Genomic DNA, 20,657 nt, shown 5'->3' with positions numbered 1-20,657 from the left:
AAAAACCCAATGCTGATGAAGCCTGAATGTTTCCCAACCCCAAAATGTGTGATAGTAGTCCCTGCATGACTAGTTAGGCAAAGATGATGTGCATAATTTTATCTCTCTATTATATTAAAAAAATCCTGCGACGAGATGAGACTTTTTGGAAGATTTTTTCAAGTCCTGCGAGTCAAGACTTTGGCCATGAGATGTTTTCAAGTAAACCATATTGAACCACACACATGGTATCTCACCTCTCATTTGTGTGAATGCATTTGACAGACACAGTTCTTGCTCATTCAGCTCTTATAAATTTATACATTTTCCTCTCTTTAAGTTCCCAATTAAAGAAGACGTATTATGTCCAAATCTTATTGAAGAATTTCATCACGAAGGGTTATCAACAGAAAAATGAGTACACGGGCAATCCTAGCACCGAGAAACAATGAAGTCAAACGAGTTAACGCTAAAAATGTCGATCGGTTACACGGCAAATTGGTTAAATGCGTATCAATAGACTATGCTGAAACAGTTGGTGGTGATGGTGCGGAAGATGAAAACATCAACTTACAATATCCCATAGAATATCTGCAACCGTTAACACCGTCCGGTCTTCCACAGCACGAATTACTGTAGAAAGAAGGATGTATCCAAGAAAGGTAATGTAGTACATCTTCAGGGGATAACATTAGACACCAAAGGAGATCTTGACATGCCATTCGTATTAAAACGTTTAGAGTTTCCCATTAGAATAGCTTTTGCAAAGACAGTTAACAAATCTCAGAGCCAAAAAAGTGGTTTTATTTAATAGAGAGAAAGACATGAAATTCAATCATAGGCAGTTATATGTTGCGTTGTCGCGATGAAAGTCCAAACACAGAATCAAAATTCAATGCAATATTGATGAAAATTTAATTCAAAAAATTGTTTTTACTGAAGTTTTACAGTAAAGGTGTAAGTTTAAAAAGTTTTTTGTGTATTAATTTCAAAGCCAAACAGAATGAAATCATATTACGCAATGAATAACTATAATGCAACATGAAACATAATTTATTTTCAAATTATTACATTTTACTATTTTTTAATATGGTTAATTACTTGCTGTAATGTAAAATAGTTAGTAAATTGTACATCCGCATTCTCATACGCGATCTGCAGAACCGTAAAGAGGCTAGCGTGTAGCGCAGATATGGGGGTTGGCGAGCGAAGTGAGCAGGGGGCTAGGCCCCTGTATATAATCATTAGTTAAATATGCTGTGTTTATAAAATAATACTTCTGTTACCAGTGGTTAACATGGTGTTTTTGTATATTTTTTTTCATTCACCGATTACAAAGGGAAATATAGGCATGTCATACAGTATATAATCACAAAATTTTTGACTCTTTAATTTTATAGACAATTGAGATCATCTTCCATGTGTTTTAGATATACATATTTATATCTCAAATGGGATGGAAGATCAAAAAAAAGTTCAATCACTTCTTATCAAAATGTGTTTGGAAACTGAGCCGTAACCTCTACATTGAATACACAATTCGTTACCCTTGCAGATTTGGGTGAGGCTGTTTATTTATTAATCATACTCCTTAATTACTACACCCTGTCGTTGGAGGGCAGATATTGATGCTGACCACTCAATAATATAGTTTTTACTTTTTCCATCTATGATCATAAAGCCTCCAGTCAAGGTATGTACTTGGAAATGGAATCTTGGCCTTTGTAAGTTATGATAATGCTTTTTGGTGATCTTAAATTGCATGGTCCCTGGTTACATTTGTTTGTAACTTGTACTTGAGTTTATGGTTTTACGCAGAAGGGGATTTTTCTGCCAAGTTCTGCTGTTCTCAATGCATTTGGGCATGAAGCAAGGAAGGACTTCTTTATGCAGAGAGTTGTGAGAATCTTGAACAAACTACAGGCACTGTAGCTTAAGAAGAAACCAAGAACCTTTAAAATGGATCTGGATGATATATTGGGACATCTTAGTCATTAGCTAAATATACTATCTTGATGGGCGGAATGATCTCCTCTTGTTTGTCAGATTTCTTATGTTCTTAAAGTAGGAAAAGGCAGGATATTTTTGGATGGACCAGGAGATGAGAGAGACAAAAATTGAAGGTTGAAAATAATGTGATGAGATCAGGAAGCCAAGCTACCAAGCTCAATATATAAACCAAGGGTGGATTCACATAACATAAAATAATCTTTAGTCCTTAAATACTTTTTGAATTCACTCATTCCTGACTACCCTAAGATAGGTTGGTTGGGAGCATACGCTGTGTGAAATAGTGCGGCCCTGACACAGACAGGTAGACACATTTAAAGCCATCACCACACGTTTATTTACACTAATATTATATACAGTTCCTAAGTGCACCGCCACCAAACCCCCACAGTCTCCCAAAGTCCCGGCTTCACCAACAGCCATCTCTCTCAGTCCCGGCTTCTTCCCCAGCCGTCTCTCTCTCTCTCTTTTCTCACACACTCCAGGCCTCTCCTCGCCGCCTCCTCTCTGACCTCGTCCACCTCCTCACCTGACTCCAGCCTTGATTGAAGGGAGGCGGCTCCTTAAATAGGCAGGCGGCTGATGACCACACCCGGCCACCTGCCACAGCTGATAGCAAGTTGCCGCACCCACCACACAACAAGTCACCTGGACTGGGAGCCGAGTGCAGTGGGTGACGCCAAAGCACCACACTGGAACAGTGTGAGCTTTTTTACGGTGGCTGCGGTGCCAATTCTGCCACCATACCCTCATAAGATAGATCTGTAAGAACGAATGCGGAATCCTGAACACTAGGATGAGTGTGTTGCTGCCTTAAACGTCTTCCAGGTAATGAAGCCACATTGTGACACCTCCCTGTGTATAGTGCCAAAATAAAACAACCAACTGGCAGTGGCTATGATGAGCAAAATGTGGGTTAAAATATAAGCAAAATAAATAAAACACATTAATAATAAGAAGAAAATTATCACACTAAATAGCAACAAGTACAAAATCGGGAAAGATACACAAAAAACCAAACCATCTCAGGGAGTTTCTGATATACTGTATAACTTCTTTGCCGTTTCTTTGCCTGAGTAGTTATTAGTGCTGCTGTCTCACAGCTCTAGGGCTCACGTCCGATTCTGGCTCTGTTTGAGCACAGTTTCTGTTTGCTCCATATACATTTTATCAGGGTACTCATTTTACCTTGTAAATAAATGCATGTTAGGTTTCCAGTTGACTCTAAAGTGGGTCAGAGAGAATGAATACCCTGCAATGGACTGGCACCCTACCCAGCGCTGGTTATTATGATAAGCTGTAGCCACATTGTAATGCAACAATGCTCTATGTTCAATAAGAACTGTACACTTACACCTTTACAGAAGCTGCTTGATTATAAGCACAAAGATACAAATGGTACCAAATCTCTTTAGAATGTAACATTATTAACTGCTTCTTCTGCACTTTGTTTACTGACGATAATATAATAGAAACAGTTTAGAATCAACAGTGTGAACAAAATCATTCCCAAGTCAGTCAAGAGAAATAATCAAACAATTACCATATTGCACAATACAAGAGGTGAGGGGCATTTAGTTGGCACCGGTCACCAGAACGTTGACCTTGTCAGTTCTACCAGTCTGTTAAACCCGAGGTTCGCGTTCTCCTGGGATGCTCCAGACTACAGTTTTCATTTTCCTCCACTGTCCACTAGACATACAAAAGTGTTTATACCAAACCTGGTATCATAATATTTACTTTGTTTGTTTGATGTTTAATATTGCTCTGTAACTATAACCTTACACAGACGTCTGGTTGAATTCTTATAGAGAATTTTAATGTCACTATTCCTGTCCTGAATCATCTGTAAATTTGAATGTTTGGCATTGAATTGTCAAAGCTCACAGCCATTAATCTTTTTACTTTACCATCTAATTAAATCTGTTCTTCATTTTTAGCAGCGTTATTAGGTTTGTTAAACTTTGCACGTCCCACCTGTGCAAATTGAATTGTCCAAGGTCAATTTATTATTTGCACTGTTTCTAAAACTGCCTTCCATTAATTCAGCATTTGAGTAACCCTACTAATAAACATGGACATATCCTGAGTCTTGTTATAACAAGTGATACTTCAGCTGTTAATACATGATGGACATTTGGGCATACCTGGTACATTCCACATAAACCATTTATATTCTTTTTATTTTACTTTAATGTCTCCTCGGTTTACTGCCTACACTAAATAAATATAAAAAAACCATTTAAAATTAACAGCCTACCTGATATTTTTTTTCCCACAGATACTCCAGTGTTATTTCCTCAACACATTCCGTTTTGCACAATTTTTGCCCAAAAACCTCCTGCAACATTGTGATGAGATATTTGTGGTGTCTTTCATTCATTGCATAATGATGATTAAAATCTAAGAACACCACCTCTTTGGGGTGGGCACTCAAAAAGTTATTGATCTCCACTAGTCCTTCATGCACCTTAATGCCAAAGAGTCCATGAATGAAATAAATCTCATGACCGGGTTCTCCTGGTTTTGAAGACACACGTAAATCGAAATACCGTATGCCGGCCTCCAGCTGCTCATGAAATGTTAGATTTTGAGTCATGGACCACTTCTTCATCACTTTTTTTCCCAGAGATCGAAAAACTCCAGTAAGTCGTTTGACTGCGGGTGCCTGGTCGGGTCCTACTGGAGCTTTCTCATCTACCCAGTAGCTGAAGGAGTCATGTGAACCTGAATAAAAAAGAATGAAGAAGCTTTTCAGCCTGGAGCAACACTATCGATAATAATATTCCACATCCATACTCCCATACAGGCCCACTCAATGTCTAATTAGATGTTTAATTGTTCCTATATTTGCAAATCTGGAAAAATGTCAGGTTAAGAGACTTAATCTGTTTGACATAGTGAGCCTGCTGAGAGATTTACACCGTAAAAATACAACATTTTAGTTGGTAGACCACACTAGCTAACGGTTAACAGCTTTAGGTATAAAATCAGGGACTTCTCAAAACTTCCATGGAAGCAGATCTAAGTTTCATACACACCACAGCTGTAAACACCTCTTAAAGCTTAAATGGAATCTTTACAATTTAATCTTTGACACTAACCCAATTACAATGCTTATCATGTCAATACCCCAAACCATTTACTATCCATTCATTTTTAAAAATCTCTCATTTTTTTCTTTCAAAAGCTTGTTTTAAAGTGGCCAAAAATTTGCTAAAAACAGGTTAATCACGCTTTTGTAATGAACCTCTCCAGTTTTAAGTTTATCATATCTTATGTAGGCCAAACATTGGCTGGTGTCTTCTCCAGAGCTGGTCCCTGCATTACACCAGATGAAGTCCCCAAAATTGATTAAATTGAGAATGCTGCATGATATTGTATCGTCTTTAGACTCTTACACACAAGGTGTAATGAAACGGTCTTCTTTACTATTGGCCTTCATGTCAGCAAATAATAAATAAATTAGTACAACATACACCAGAAAGTTCATCACATCCAGATTCTGTAACATTTCCACTCTGGAAATCATACATTAATTATTTTGTTATGTAAGTAACTCTTTTGTTTTTAGCCTTTACTCACATTTAAGGATGGAAATAGTGAAATGGCTCACTTTTATGTCATGAGGTCACAAGACTTTTAATTTTAAAAAGTGAAAGAATTAAAGTGAAATCAAAATGGTAATCTTCTTCAACTTGTAATCTATTATGACACCTCTTAGCTAAGCATGCCAAACACCCTTTGATACATTCAAGTACATCACATTTAGGATAATTGCAAATGATTACCTAAAAATACTTTTCTTACAATATCATTTTTCCAACATGTCCAGTACTGTTAGAGTGGCAAGCGGTGTGCTGTTTTGTTTTAGTCCTGTGCTTCATCATACTTCACACAATGAGCAGCATGTTTTCCAGACACTGGTCACACTATCGTGCACGTGTGAAAAAGGGACCAGCTTTTGTACACAACACTTTACAGTACAATTTGAAGTGAAATGCCTGGTTGCACAACTCCTATGACTGTGCCTTGAAACAAATACAAATGGACAATAACAATATATCACTTTATCAATTTAAAAATCATTAACAGAATTATACATATGCAATAATAATAATAATAACTGTATAGATAACTTAATTAACCTAATGGACTAAGTTATCAATAGGGCATCATGTATTTCTAAACACTTTCCTTATTTAACATGCAGATGGATTGTAGGAAAAAGCTGCTCCTCGGGCTCTCTGAACTGAAATGTTGTCCAGCTTGTTCTCCAGTGACTGAACATTGGCTAGTAAGCAGGACACTGGGCAGCAGTGGTCAGTGTGCTCTGCTCCTGCACCTTTTATTCACTCCGATGTGTTTCCATTGATGTTTCTCTCGGGTGTGTCTGGCTGATATTGTTGCCCTGTTTAGGAAAGATCTCATCTGGCCAAACTGACTCAGCGAATATGGAGTCAGATAGCTGGTAAGTGGCCCACGACCTTATGTTTATGAGTGAATGTCGATCATATTAAATGTAACCCAAAGTAGTGTGTGTAAAAAAGTTAATAAAATAACAGTTAACACTAAATAAATCTGATCGACTAAGAATGGTGACCGTACTCAGCAATGCCATCTTAACACCTGTACTAAATATATTGTTCATTCTGTAAGGTCTTATGTGCAGCTTGAAGTTTGTATGGCATCCTGCTACTAAATAATAAATGAAACAGTGCTCATACCAGCTCAGACAATTTCTTGCACTTTATTATTTATTACATACTGTAATGGATGTTAGTGTGATGAATCATGAATCATACATGTGCACCCAGGAATGTATTGCCAGAAAGAACCAAGAGATAAGAAGTACTCTGGGAGCTGAGACATGAAAAAAGAAGTAAAACAAAATAAAGTCAAAATTGGAAAGACAAAATAATGGATGAACAAAGCTAAAACAACAACCAAACAGAATGTGAATTTCCCATTGGGATTAATAAAGTATCTATCTATCTATCTATCTATCTATCTATCTATCTATCTATCTATCTATCTATCTATCTATCTATCTATCAAAGTCGAGAAAAATTTGCCTGAAGGTCAAAATAATAACTTATATTGAATTTCCCAAACTAATTTTAGAAATATATCAGTTGATTGCTTTCATTTTAGCCCACAATAACATATGCCTGTCAAATTCTCCTGAAAATGATAAACATCATGGTGACCTCCGTGTGGAAGATAAACAAGACTACTTCAAAATACACAACTGATAGGCATAATACAATCATTAAGCAAGGAAAATAAATGCCAGAAAATGTAATGCTAGTTAGGTGGTTCTCTTATGGTGCCTTAGTTCAACACAAAACAATACAGAGAGTGATAAACAAGCAATAGCATAAAGTACCAAACAAAGGTAAAATCAGCTAAGCTGCTGCGTCTCAGATTTATCAGGTGGGGTGGCTCACCCACTTGCCGACTGCTGTAACTCACTGTGTTTACCAACCATGTCTCTTGTTCTTTCTCTCTCGACCTCGGTTTCTCTTCCTCACCCATTCAACTGTTCTCTGGCTGTGTGCCACGTTTAAATCCCATCCTGTGGTTACTTTTAAGGAGAATTATGGCCTTAGATTTGTTCTAGGGACACTGGGCCAAACCTGTGCTTAGAAATTCCTGGTGTCACTGTACCACTGATCATTTTATTGTCTTTAAAGTTCCCAAACTTCAGGACAGCTAGAGAGAGGTTTAGAGAGATAGCAAGTGCTAATAGGTTTCCTTCTGGGACTGTTTGGTCTCTGGGAGCCTACTGCTACTTCAGGCATTTCCTCACTGGCCTTCACTCACCTTCTGAGAAGAGGGCCAGACATTCATATTAATTGCTGGCTCGAATTCCTTCTGGTAATGTTCTGCTACTCCACCTAATGCACTTCTTCATCAAGTAACACACAGCGGCCCCACACTGGCACATGCAGGGCCTCTCCTGCTACCGGTCTGACTCAGTTTCCTTTTGAGAAGCTGTCTGTGCGACTTTCTCCTGCTTTGTTCCATTCTGATGGCGCCTTTGCCCTTTTCATAAGGTAAATATTGATGAAGTCATGCTATGAAAAGATTTCTTCCATTTTAGTGTTTTAATACACTGAATACAGGTATTGCATGATATTAATGGGCCTAGCTCTCCCTTAGCTTTCTCAGGCAGTCATAGTACACTGTCTTTTATATATATTCTGGAACATCCCAGAGAGCACAAAACACTAATTATTGTTCATGTAAGTCAGTGGATATATTTATTTGGCCATTGTTTACTCTAGTGACTCTGGTTTCCTTTCAGATTTTCAAGACATGAGGTAGTACTAGGAGTTTGTACCGTACCGTACCGTGTTAGCCATTATGAATGTAGTGAGAAGTCAAGCAAAATGACACCTTTTATTGGCTAATTAAAAAGATTACAATATGCAAGCTTTCGCGGCAACTCAGGCCCCTTCTTCAGGCAAGATGTAAGCCTGAGTTGCCTCGAAAGCTTGCATATTGTAATCTTTTTAGTTAGCCAATAAAAGGTGTCATTTTGCTTGACTTCTCAAGACATGAGGTGAAATTTATTATTTTATTCTATTTTTTCCGTCAAATGTTGTGAGAGATTACCTTTGTGTTATTGTTTATTACCTTAAGTAATTTATTCCTAGTGAATGAATAAATGAATGACGAGTCATAGTGGAGATCTTGTATTATTTGTTTATGCTACTTATAACAATGCACAAGACACACAAAAACAGGTGCAAAACAAGAATTATCAAACACACTCTCCAGGACCCATCAACACACACACACACACAGCCACACACACGCCAAGCACAAGATTTTTCCTTTCCACATAATCAGCACAATGAAATGACTTCCTGGAATGTGGTTTGCAAGCACTTTTGTGCAGAACCATTAGTTTCTTTTCATATAGTATCTATGGCTTCAGAGAGAATGTTAATGAGCTGTTCAGACAGTATGTTATGGAATAATAATGTGAAATATGATAGGCTGGTTGTGATTCACAGTCTTGTGGTCCCAGTCACAAACCACGCCTGGTTTGCACGTTGCTCCTGTTTCTTTATTGGTTATTTCTGCTGTGAGTGTGTCCTGTGGTGGACTTACGCCTGGCACTGTCAGGGTAAGTTGCAGGATCTCATGCCAAAAACTGTATTAAGTGAACACAACTAAACAGTTTTATACACCAAATTTGCCACTCCATCATATATACATATATATGTACAGTATGTGTATGAGTCGATCAAATTTGACTCAGATCTTGTAAATGGGGGTGTAGATGAAATAGTTTATAAGAATAACAATTCCCAATAGAAATTTTTGAAACTAACACTGTTCTTGGAAAGACTATGCCTCAGATAAAAGTCAAAAATGTGAGTCTAATTGGTACGAGTCAAACATACAGGAATGGTACTGCAAGGCTAAAAGTAATTATGGATTACTTTGCACCCTTTTATTTTATTGTTGTAATATTTTTATAGTGAATCATTCATAAGGTGCATCTCCAAATTAAAGTTTGACGTAATTTCTTAATTACACATGTTATTTAAATGGAGAATTTATGAAAGAGAATTTGTATATTTGGTGAGATGAATCTTCATGTCTTTAAACTATGAATGTATATTTTACAGATAATCATCTATAAGTATTATGATTAGAAATATATATATATATATATATATATATATATTTTAGCATTCTTAGAGGTTTCCAGCACTTTATATTCCATAGCAGCTGATTTCGATATCCAGCTTGCAGTCAGGATTTACCCTGGTGAGCTCTATAGTTTCACTTAAATTAAGCATATGGCTTCCCTTTATATATGAACTGAAACAACAAAGGCACAAAAGTGCAGTGTCATAATCTTGAAAACTGTAACACCAGTGTACATCTACTGCATAAAAAAACACTGAGGTCTGTGTCTCCAGTACCTCACAGCAATCTGATTGGTCAGTTAGGCTTCAGTGACGTAACAAAAGAGAAAGTGCGAGACACAGGAGGAGGACTAAAAGTGCATGCTGAGAGAGTCGCCTTCAAAGATTGAAAGTATAAAACCGGACAGGAGGACAGAAAGGCACCTTGAAAATAATAACCGAGTCTACTGGAACACGCTCAAGAGAAGAGAGGTTCAGACATACGTCAATACGGAGGAAAAGTGCTGAAGTACGCATAGGGCAATAGATAGTAAATATTTTATAATTATTCTATTATCTGTCATTGATAGGTACTCTGGCTGGTACATTATAATTATTATTTAATTTTTTGACGATTGTTTTACTTATGCATATTTACAGAAGTTTCTCATTTTCCTGTCCTATGATACTTCAATACAAAGAACATGCACTTCTTGCACTATTTCACAATTTTTCTTATTTGACAGAATGTGTTGGGATCCTTCATTTTTGTTTAAGGCACACGCCTTTGGAAACGAGCCAGAAAAGGTAGAAGAGACACTTAAGTAATTCCGTGATTTTTCTTAATGATTACTGTACTATACTGCTGCACCCTTATTTACCGTCTCGCTCTCTGAGGTCAGCAGACCAGATGCTTTTACTTGTTCCTAAGACACGATGCAAACTCTGAGGTGATCGAGCTTTTTCAGTTGTAGCTCCAAAACTCTGGAATGATTTTCCATTGCACGTTAGGCAGGCTCCTTCACTTGCTGTCTCTAAATCCTATCTAAAAACACACTTTTACACCCTGGCCTTTAACCCAGTATGATATGTTGACTATCTGTGTACTTTTTATTATGAATCTCTTCAGTTCTTATGTGTTTATGTGTTTCTGTTTCTTTTACCCTTTGGTTATTGTGTGTCTGATAAGTTGAGTTTTATTGTACAGCACTTTGGTCAGCCTTGATGTGTTTTTTAAAGGGCTTTATAAATAAATAAATACTGTACCATATGATATCCAACTGATAACATATGAACAAAATATTACATTATTATTATTATGCTATGATTTAGCCCTTTCCATTACAGAAACATGGAGATTAAGGGCAGGCCATGAACCAATCCAGGATGCGATGTTAATACACCGCAGGGCACACATAGACGTACCACCACACTCACTATCGTGTAACCTTGGGCTGGAACTTCAACCTTACCTGTCCAACAAGCAAGCAGCAACTAAACACAGCTGCAGTAAAGGCCTAGCAAATCATTAGTAGGGTGGAAATCCAGCACTTACAGATCGCCATGGGTTCCAGAGTTCAGGAAGTCATTGACTGCAAAAGATTTTCTACCAAATGATCATTATATTTATAATTATGTTAGTTTGTCCAAATACTTTTGAGCCCCTGAAAATGGGGGACCATGTATGAAAATGGCTGTCATTCCTAAAAGGCTCCTCCGATATTTTTGATAAACCCCTTAAATTAAAGCTGAAAATCCACACTTCTGTCACATAATGATTGTTTTATTTCAAATCCATTGTGGTGCCATACAGATCCAAAATTATGAAAATTGTGTCACTGTCCAAATACGTATGAACCTGTAATAAAACAAGTTTAAAAAAATGTATTAAACCTGAAATAAACAGTTGTTTAATTTATTATAGAGATATTATTAATTATTTTCAGATGACTGTAGCATGCAGCATTGGCTCATTCACACATACAGTTCATACAGGAAGAAAAGTATCCGTTTTTGTTAAAATCAAAATCAACAGAGTAGCATGTGGCTGAGCAGGTATTGTCAACACTAGAGGGCAGCTTTTCACAAAGCTATTCTATTCTGCTCAAAAAAATGAAAGGAACACTTTTTAATCAGAGTATAGCATCAAGTCAATGAAACTTATGGGATATTGATCTGGTCAGTTAAGTAGAACAGGGGGTTGTTAATCAGTTTTAGCTGCTTTGGTGTTAATGAAATTGACATGTGCACTAGAGGGGCAACAATGAGACGACCCCCAAAACAGGAATGGTTTAACAGGTGGAGGCCACTGACATTTTTCTCTCCTCATCTTTTCTGACTGTTTTTTCACTAGTTTTGCATTTGGCTACGGTCAGTGTCACTACTGGTAGCATGAAGCGATACCTGGACCCTACAGAGGTTGCACAGGTAGTCGAAATTCTCCAAAATGGCACATCAATACGTGCCATTGCCAAAAGGTTTGCTGTGTCTCCCAGCACAGTCTCAAGGGCATAGAGGAGATTCCAGGAGACAGTCAGTTACTCTAGGAGAACTGGACAGGGCCGTAGAAGGTCCTTAAACCCATTAGCAGGACCGGTATCTGCTCATTTGGGCAAGGAGGAACAGGATGAGCACTGCCAGAGCAATACAAAATGACCTCCAGCAGGCCACTGGTGTGAATGTCTCTGATCAAACAATCAGAAACAGACTTTATGAGGGTGGCCTGAGGGCTAGATGTCCTTTAGTGGGCCCTGTGCTCATTACCCGGCACCATGGAGCTCGATTGGCATTTGCCATAGAATACCAGAATTGGCAGGTCCACCACTGGCACCCTGTCCTTTTCACAGATGAGAGCAGGATTACCCTGAGCACATATGACAGATGTGAAAGGGTCTGGAGAAGCTGTGGAAAATGTTATTCTGCTTATATCATCGTTCAGGATGACCGGTTTGGTTGTGGGTCAGTGATGGTCTGGGGAGGCATATCCATGGAGGGACACACAGACCTCTACAGGCTAAACAACGGCACCTTGACTGCCATTAGGTATGGGGATGAAATCCTTGGACCCATTGTCAGACCCTATGCTGGTGCAGTGAGTCCTGGGTTCCTTCTGGTGCATGACAATGCCCAGCCTCATATGGTGAGAGTATGCAGGCAGTTCTTGGAGGATGAAGGAATTGATACCATTGACTGGCCCCCACACTCGCCTGACCAAAATCCAACAGAACCCCTCTGGGACATCATGTTTCAGTCCATACACGCTGCCAGGTTACACCTCAAACTGTCCAGGAGCTCAGTGATGCCCTGGACCAGATCTGGGAGGAGATCCACCAGGACACCATCCGTTATCTTATTAGGACATTGGCAGGCATGCATACAGTCATGTGGGGTTATACAAACTATTGAGAACGATTTGGAGTTGCTGTAGGTTGATAATTTTCATTTCCATCAAACGATGTGGCATCCTTTCGTTCCTAACACATTACCCAGTCCATATCAATAGAGATATCTAGCAGGATTTTTTTACCATTGAGATTTGATGTGATTTCAAAGTGTTCCTTTAATTTTTTTGATCAGTCTATAAGCATTTTGATGAACCTTCACAATGCAAGCATAAATTCTTCTAAACAGAGATGATTCCTCTTATTTTATTAACAGTAGATAATTATATTATATTGTTATCTAAATGTTAGAATACAATTTCTGTGCATGTTAAGAAAACTATCGTCTTTATTTGTAATTTGCATTTTTATGATAAAGTGCTTGATAGATATTTTACTTTCTTTCTCTTTCCCCTCTTCCTCTTCACATCAGCAGCAGCAGAAATTGGATTTATGGAGGCAATTTTATATAACTCATCCAGCTCTAATGAAGCCTGTAGCCTGCACTGACGTCAGCATTTTATTTAAAAACAAGCCAAATGTGAAGTCTAAACTCAGGAGATGAGACTCTCAGGGCATTTAAATGGCTCCATCATTTGCCCTCTGCTATCTGTGAGTCAAATAAAGGTGGAGCTAGTTCAAGTTGAGGTAATTCTTCAGGGCCACTAATTTCACATCCTTTCATACCAAAGTACTTAAAACATGATCATCTTACACAGATCAAACTGAAAATGCTATGAGAAAAGACGAATTGAGAGAAAACATCTAAATGCTACTATGGAAAGATGAGATTAAAAAATATCGAGTGAAGAAAGAGTCACAGAGATCTTTAAGAAGTTGGTATGAGCCATTTTTGGGACTCACGTGGACTGGGACTGCCAAGTCAGAAGTTTTTTTTCTTTTTAATTTTCTTGTTTTTTTTTGTCATTTTATCTGCATTGTTTGTGTCTGTGTGGAGCTTACAGTTTCTTTTCTGTGTCTGTATAGTTTTTTATTCTATGGTTATTCAGTATTTTTTCCTAGATTCCAACCATGTGATGGTTAGGTTAGTTAGCAATTCCAAATGGGCCTAATAAGAGCGGGCATGATTTGTGCTTGAGAGTGCCCAGCAATGGCCTGGCATTTTTGCTACTTCTATGTACCTGATGCTGTAAAGATGGACACCAGCCTTTGCAACCCCAAACCGGATTAAGCAGGTTTGGTAATGACCTAATCAAGAGACATTGCATTTATTTATTTTTAAGGATGAGACTTTTTTTTAATCCATTGCTTTTATTCTGCATATTTTCATTTATTTTTCCATAAGTATCTTTTCACATTTTCTTATACTGTGCTTTTCCTGGAATAGTTGTGAACAATCCTTTTGCTGATTGCCCTTAATTTCATTGCTTTTTATTTTTCACTTTTTTGAAGCCTTATTTATTCTTATCAGTATTTGACTTTTTCCCTTTTAAATTTCCTTTATCCTTTTGTTTTAAATCATGTCTTTCTTGATCAATTTAGTTCTTTTCTTTCTTCATTTTTTTTAACATATGTCTTTTTGCTCATAACTCAGGATGTCCTTGAAATGACACCATATATTATTTATAGTACAAGTGACTTTGCTCTTCCATTCTGCATTTGCAGCTGTTTCCTCATTCCCAACAATGCTACTTTTTGCTGATACAGTATTACATATATAATATGCTACCGTGGCTGTCCAGGAGTTTATATCACCTGTAGCTCGCAAACCGTTTGAACTATTAACCTGAAATTTGGTACATATATCCAACGTGACATCTACTATCCACTTTCGGGGTGATGATTGACCTCCAAGGTTATTCCTCTTTTTATTTTTATTTTATTGTAGAATCAACTCTGGCAGAGAGCAGCAGGCCAGTGCATGCGTACGGGTGCCGTTCTCATTCCCCACCATTTTCACTGTCATTTCCCCTACCTTTTCATATCTCAAATCATTCTTGAGGCAGATTGAAAACGTAACTGCCAGCGTAAGTGAAAAATGAAGGAAAACGCACTAAGTAATTGCAACACAAACACTGACTTAATCAGTTTTAACACGAAAAGATGCCGACGAAAGAAGAGAAGAAGCGGGCCGCTACGGTGGAGAAAAGAAGAGCTGCTCAGGAAGCAGCAAGCACATCAACCTCTGAGCAAACGAATGGTAAACGTACAGAGAAAGAGGATGACAACTAGGAATGCTCAAGTCAAGTGTAACATGCAGTGTGTCGTTACTCTATATCACAGGTGTCAAACTGCAGTCCTGGAGGGCCACAATGGCTGCAAGTTTTCATTCTAACCATCTTCTTTACTAGTGACCAGTTTTTGCTGCTAATTAAATTCTTTTGCCTTAGTTTTAATTAACTTGACTCAGGCCCCTTAGTTGTCTCTTTTTCCTTAATTAGTAGCCAAACAATAATGAGACACAAAACAAGCCGCCACATGACCATCTTGCTTGTGCCCATTACAATGTATCTGAAAATAAAGAAAGGTGAAGGTCTCAGTAAGGTTGATCTCTCAGGTCACCAAAACATTTGACAGCTGTTCTTAGAGAAAACAGAAAAATCAACAGTTTGGGAAATGTCTGCTGTGGCAGAATGAGAGGAGCAACGAGTCATAGAATTAAGTAATGAGTTTACTTAACAGCAAGAATTGGCTTCTCATTAAGAGATTGGTTGGAGTTTGAAATCCCAGTTTTGCTGGTCATCTGTCGGCTCGTTTCACATCTCATTTCTGTTTGGCTGCCATTTAATGAATAAAGGAATCAATTCAGAGGACTGAATCCTTAAAAACAGGGCTAATAAAATGAACAGAAAAGAAGTTAATTAGAGACCTCAGCATATTCAGCGTTAATGTTGCAGTGTAAAATGTATTTTGTAAAGCATGTAGTATTAAAATGGATTGCATTTTTCATTCCAACAGACAGCACATCACAAGCATTTGTAATAAGAACATGCATTGCATTTTTAATTTCAACAGATGGAGCATCAGAAACGAATCACACACAAAATAGACATAATAGCCAGATGGACACAGCAATACACAGACACACACACACAGACACTTTTCCCTTTATTAAGTTGGATCTGTCCAATACCAAATTATACAAAAATGTGTATTTAAACATTCTATCAAAAGAATTGCAAACTACATTGATGTACAGAAATAGTCTCCTACAGCCAATGATGAACCTCTGTAACCACCATGATTTTGACTGTTTTGTCAGATAAACAGAGAAATATGTCTGTTTCCACTAATGTTTCCACTAATGGAGTTAGGCCAATGTGCCTTCCACAAAGGATAATGGTGTTATAAGATGCATCTTACACAGGTAGAGCTGCCATTGAATATAGCCCAAAACCCCTTATAATTAGCTGTTTTCAGAATTTCACAATATCAGGGTCTTAGCCTCCTCTTACTTGTCATATACGCGTGATTCGGAGGCAGCCAACAAGCCCTAAGGTAAGGAAAGCATCACGAGATAAAGGGTTGTTGAACGGTACTAATGCTTCTCTCTCTTTTTTCTCAGCCGAAAGGAAGAAAAATAAACCGCCCTTACCTGTTCCAGCACTCAAAATGGCCGCAGCTACACTTCCGCTCCCGTTCCCTAATAGATGACGTCACTTCCGGTCCCTCTTCGAAGACGTCACATCCTTTGTTTTCATTTCCTGTCCCCATTTTGTTTTTGTATAAATAACCCTGCATCCCTGTGCCGTGTGTCAGATGTATATTTTGAACCTCTTGTTTTGATTTTTGTTTGACCTGTCCAACGGACATTATATGGGGCATTTCCCCAACACGACTGCAGTCGTTTCTTTTGCTCCACATACTATACATATGTAAAATAAAACAAATGGGAGACAATCTTCTACGCGCATTAAGATTTGTATATATAAAAGAGAAGAGCAGGGGAGAGGGGTCAATTTGTTAAATAAATACATTACACTACATTAAAAATGGATGAAAACATCAGAGATTAAGCACAACAGATCATTGGCTTAAGCCTCTGAAGTCCACCCATCCCAATGACACTGCTTAAATACCCTCCATCCATTATCCAACCTATTATATCCTAACTACAGGGTCATGGGGGTCTGCTGGAGCCAATCCCAGCCAACACAGGGCGCAAGGCAGGAAACAAACCCCGGGCAGGGCGCCAGCCCTGCAGGGAGCGCACACACACACACACACACACACCAAGCACACACTAGGGACAATTTAGAATCACCAATGCACCTAACCTGCATGTCTTTGGACTGTGGGAGGAAACTGGAGTACCCAGAGGAAACCCACGGAGGGAGCGAACCCAGGTCTCCTAACTGCGAGGCAGCAGCGCTACCCACTGCGCCACCGTTCCGCCTTAAATACCCTGTCACTTATAAAATTGGAGTTCTATCTCTTCATCTGCCTTTCGTGAGATGTGTGTGTGTTGTTATGAATGATTACACAAGGAAAAGCCTAAAAAACTCTCTGAAACTCATAAAAAGTACTAATAGATTATTTAATTGAATTTATGAAAGAGTAATTAAATTAAAATAAATAAATTGAATAGGTAAAATTAATGCATCAAAATAACCAGATCCTAGTTCAGGAAATTAAACAAGACGTACAAAGCAAAACAAATACTTACCTTGTTTAAACAAATTAAAAACTTTAAAGAAAGGAAAAGGAAAATAAAGAAATACAGCATCAAATGAAATAAATTCATAAAAACTGAGCCAAAGGAAGTATCCAAAATATAAATACTTTAATACAAAATAGAGGACAAAAGCTGGAAAGTCCTTCTTATCATTAATTCTGTTTTTCAAAATCAATATTAAAGCTAGGAGAAAAACCAATACCTAAATCATTAACAGAACCATGAATTAACCTAGACCATGAGTTTAAAATGCGAAACAAAACATTTTTATTGCTACTAGAAGACAAACTCAAAGTGTGGGCCAAATAAATGAGCAGGTTGAAGCAAACAAATGCTACAGGCAAGCAGGAGTCTTTCATTTCCCCTATAACCCAAATAGCTGCAGCACCCAAGGGCAGTCACTCCACATACATCCCTGACACTGGTTTTCTCCACAGAATGGTTTTGACAAAGCATTGCTATTGGTCTGAGATCCGACTTCACCTCAGCCATTTGAAAGCACCAAGTTTCCTCTTCTTAATTCATTCTTTGAAACTTTTCTTGGAATCTGTAAAACCATTGCCATGCTAGTGAACCCACTTCTGGCTGAACATTAGCTCATAGCCAGAGGGCCTAATGGTCTTTGTGGAATATTTTGGAATGACTCTAAAGTCGTAGTTTCCTCAGTGATAAGTAGATAAGACACAGTTGCAGAGCAGTAGATCCACACTGTGATTTTCCCACCCATTTTGAATTATTGTAAATAAATAACAATAAGAAAAACAGTATTTTCTGCAGATATTGAGCTGCTCTTTGACTGTTCTAATTGCCTCATGTATTTCCACAAATATTTCTTACAGTTGTTATTTAATCCTAAAGAACCCCCTACTGTTGCAACACAGGCAACTAATAATGTGCTACAGAGCTTGCAGGTTTTTCTAACTAAATGCTCCACATTTCCTTCTTGGAGACTTCAGTCATCATGTAATCTGGCCAACAAAGAACAATAAAACTCTTGATCTTTGCTACAGGACATTTAAGAGTATCAACAAATTGATAGCCAAACCACCACTAGGCTCTTCTGATCACAGTTGGCTTTACCTTCTCCCCATTTACAAAAGAACCTTGTAAAGAGAAAAATATATAAAAAGACAATTAAGCTCTGGAGTGATGATTCTATGTAACACCTACAAGGATGCTTTCAATGTATAGGTTGGGATGTGTTTAGGGATATGCAGGGAGATTTAGATTAACTTTCTTTTTGTAAAGACATGCTTATCCCAACTTTAAACCATTAAGGTCTATCCCAACAACAAACCCTGGGTGAACAAATTCATAATGTTATCATCATATAAAAAGAAAATTGCTTTTAGACAAGGTAATACTAAAGGCACACATTCTGCACAGAGGAATTTAAAGCCTGGGACTAAAAAAGCTAAACATCATTATAAGATTGTCCACACATAAATTGAGCTCTTCCTGGTAAGGCGTTAAAACTCTGACTGGCCAGCATCAGCTAAAATTTAACAACAATATTCGCGTTTATGGGTTTAACACCAACTTTAATTAAACTAATTAATAAGAATTAAACAAGTCATGGTCTGATAGATGATTTTGCTAACTGTTGTGTTGAGTCTTTTATACAATTTAACCAAAACCTAAGGAAACTTCAACATGTGAAATAAGAGAACTAATAACTGATTTCAGAAGAAACACCATTTCCCCACTAGAAATGACCAGGCATTGGAGATTGTAGAAAGTTATGAATGTCTCAGAACAGATTCAAAGCTGACTTTTAATCAAAACACAGAAATAATCGACAAAAGGACCAGCAGTGCGTATACTGTGTAAGGAAGCTGAGTCATTTAATGTGAATTTGAACATTATGTCACTTTTTGCAAATCAAGTATTGAGTCTGTCTGCACTTATATTCTTCTTGCTTGATTTGGAAATCTTAACGTTTGCATCAAAAACAGAATAAATCAAATTGTAAAGTAGAACTCTAAAATAGCAAGGCTTCATATCTGACAGACTTATTTAATAAGTAAGCACTGTGGAAAACAGAGCGTATGCTCTCAGAGAAAACTCACCGAATACATTGACAATTCTGTTTGTTTGGATCAGGTTCAAGTCAGGTGTCCAGGATAAAAATGAACCAGATGAAATACTCATCCATCCATCCATCCATCCATCCATCCATCCATCCATCCATCCATCCATCCATCCATCCATCCATCCATTAAAGTTTTACTTTAATAAACATTCACTGGCTTAAAAATCATGGCTGTTCAGTTATCATTCAGGCCAATCAGTAGTCAATTCTTAATATTGGTTTAATTTTTATATGTAACTAGTCGAAGTGCCATTTTGTGATCCATTTGTAGAATGGGAGAAGGAAAGAAACCAAAGGTTTATGTGTTTTTTAAATGGTGATCCTGTTATTTCTATCGGTCATATCTGTCATCCACACTACCTCTCCTTCAGTGTTTCTTCTGAGTCAAGAATTTGTTCTTTTTGTGTCTGATCGGATTCCAGAATTGTGGTATCTCTTTGCTGAGTTGTAACTATGAATGCTGCCATTTCTGACTCGTAGTATCTGGTCAAGGTGAGCAGTTCATAGTGCTTTAATTATTAAGAAAAGGCAACAAATTAGGAGTTTAAACAACAACCCTTTAATTCTTCTTTATATTGCGCTGCACTTCCACTCTCAGTCAAGCCTCACCCAACACGCCATTGCAAAAGCGCATGATACACCTTTTTCAGTGTTGTGCATGAACTAGTTTAAAAGAGCGCGTTCATTGAACAAGCTGATTTTTCTAAGAACAGTGAACTTAATGTAATGTATTTGCGAGTGAAGAACTTGAAGATGAGCTAGTTCAGTTTTATGTGACAGTCTGGATCTGGTTTAGTCTCCTTAATGTAGGGGTGGAGCCAAATCTGAATACGGTATTCAGATAAGCACACATAGTGGATTTTTACAAATATTTATTTAGTACAAATTTTTTGCCAATTATTTGTATGAGT

The 20,657-nt window shown here is 37.7% G+C and overlaps 1 protein-coding gene across 1 annotated transcript in view; it reads right to left on the bottom strand.

Annotated features, from left to right (window-relative positions):
- Positions 1–20,657, bottom strand: part of plcxd2 (phosphatidylinositol-specific phospholipase C, X domain containing 2) — a 66,062-nt gene that overhangs the window by 24,876 nt on the left and 20,529 nt on the right. Inside the window, exon 2 of the mRNA XM_028801049.2 lies at positions 4,250–4,716. Within this exon, the coding sequence (XP_028656882.2) occupies positions 4,250–4,716 (467 nt within the window). The remainder of the gene's footprint in view (positions 1–4,249; positions 4,717–20,657) is intronic.

The sequence above is a fragment of the Erpetoichthys calabaricus genome, chromosome 4 (assembly GCF_900747795.2).
Source record: "Erpetoichthys calabaricus chromosome 4, fErpCal1.3, whole genome shotgun sequence".
Taxonomy (NCBI): Eukaryota; Metazoa; Chordata; class Cladistia; order Polypteriformes; family Polypteridae; genus Erpetoichthys; species Erpetoichthys calabaricus.
Note: the sequence above shows the minus strand (reverse complement) of the source record. Positions and strands in the feature narration are given on the sequence as shown.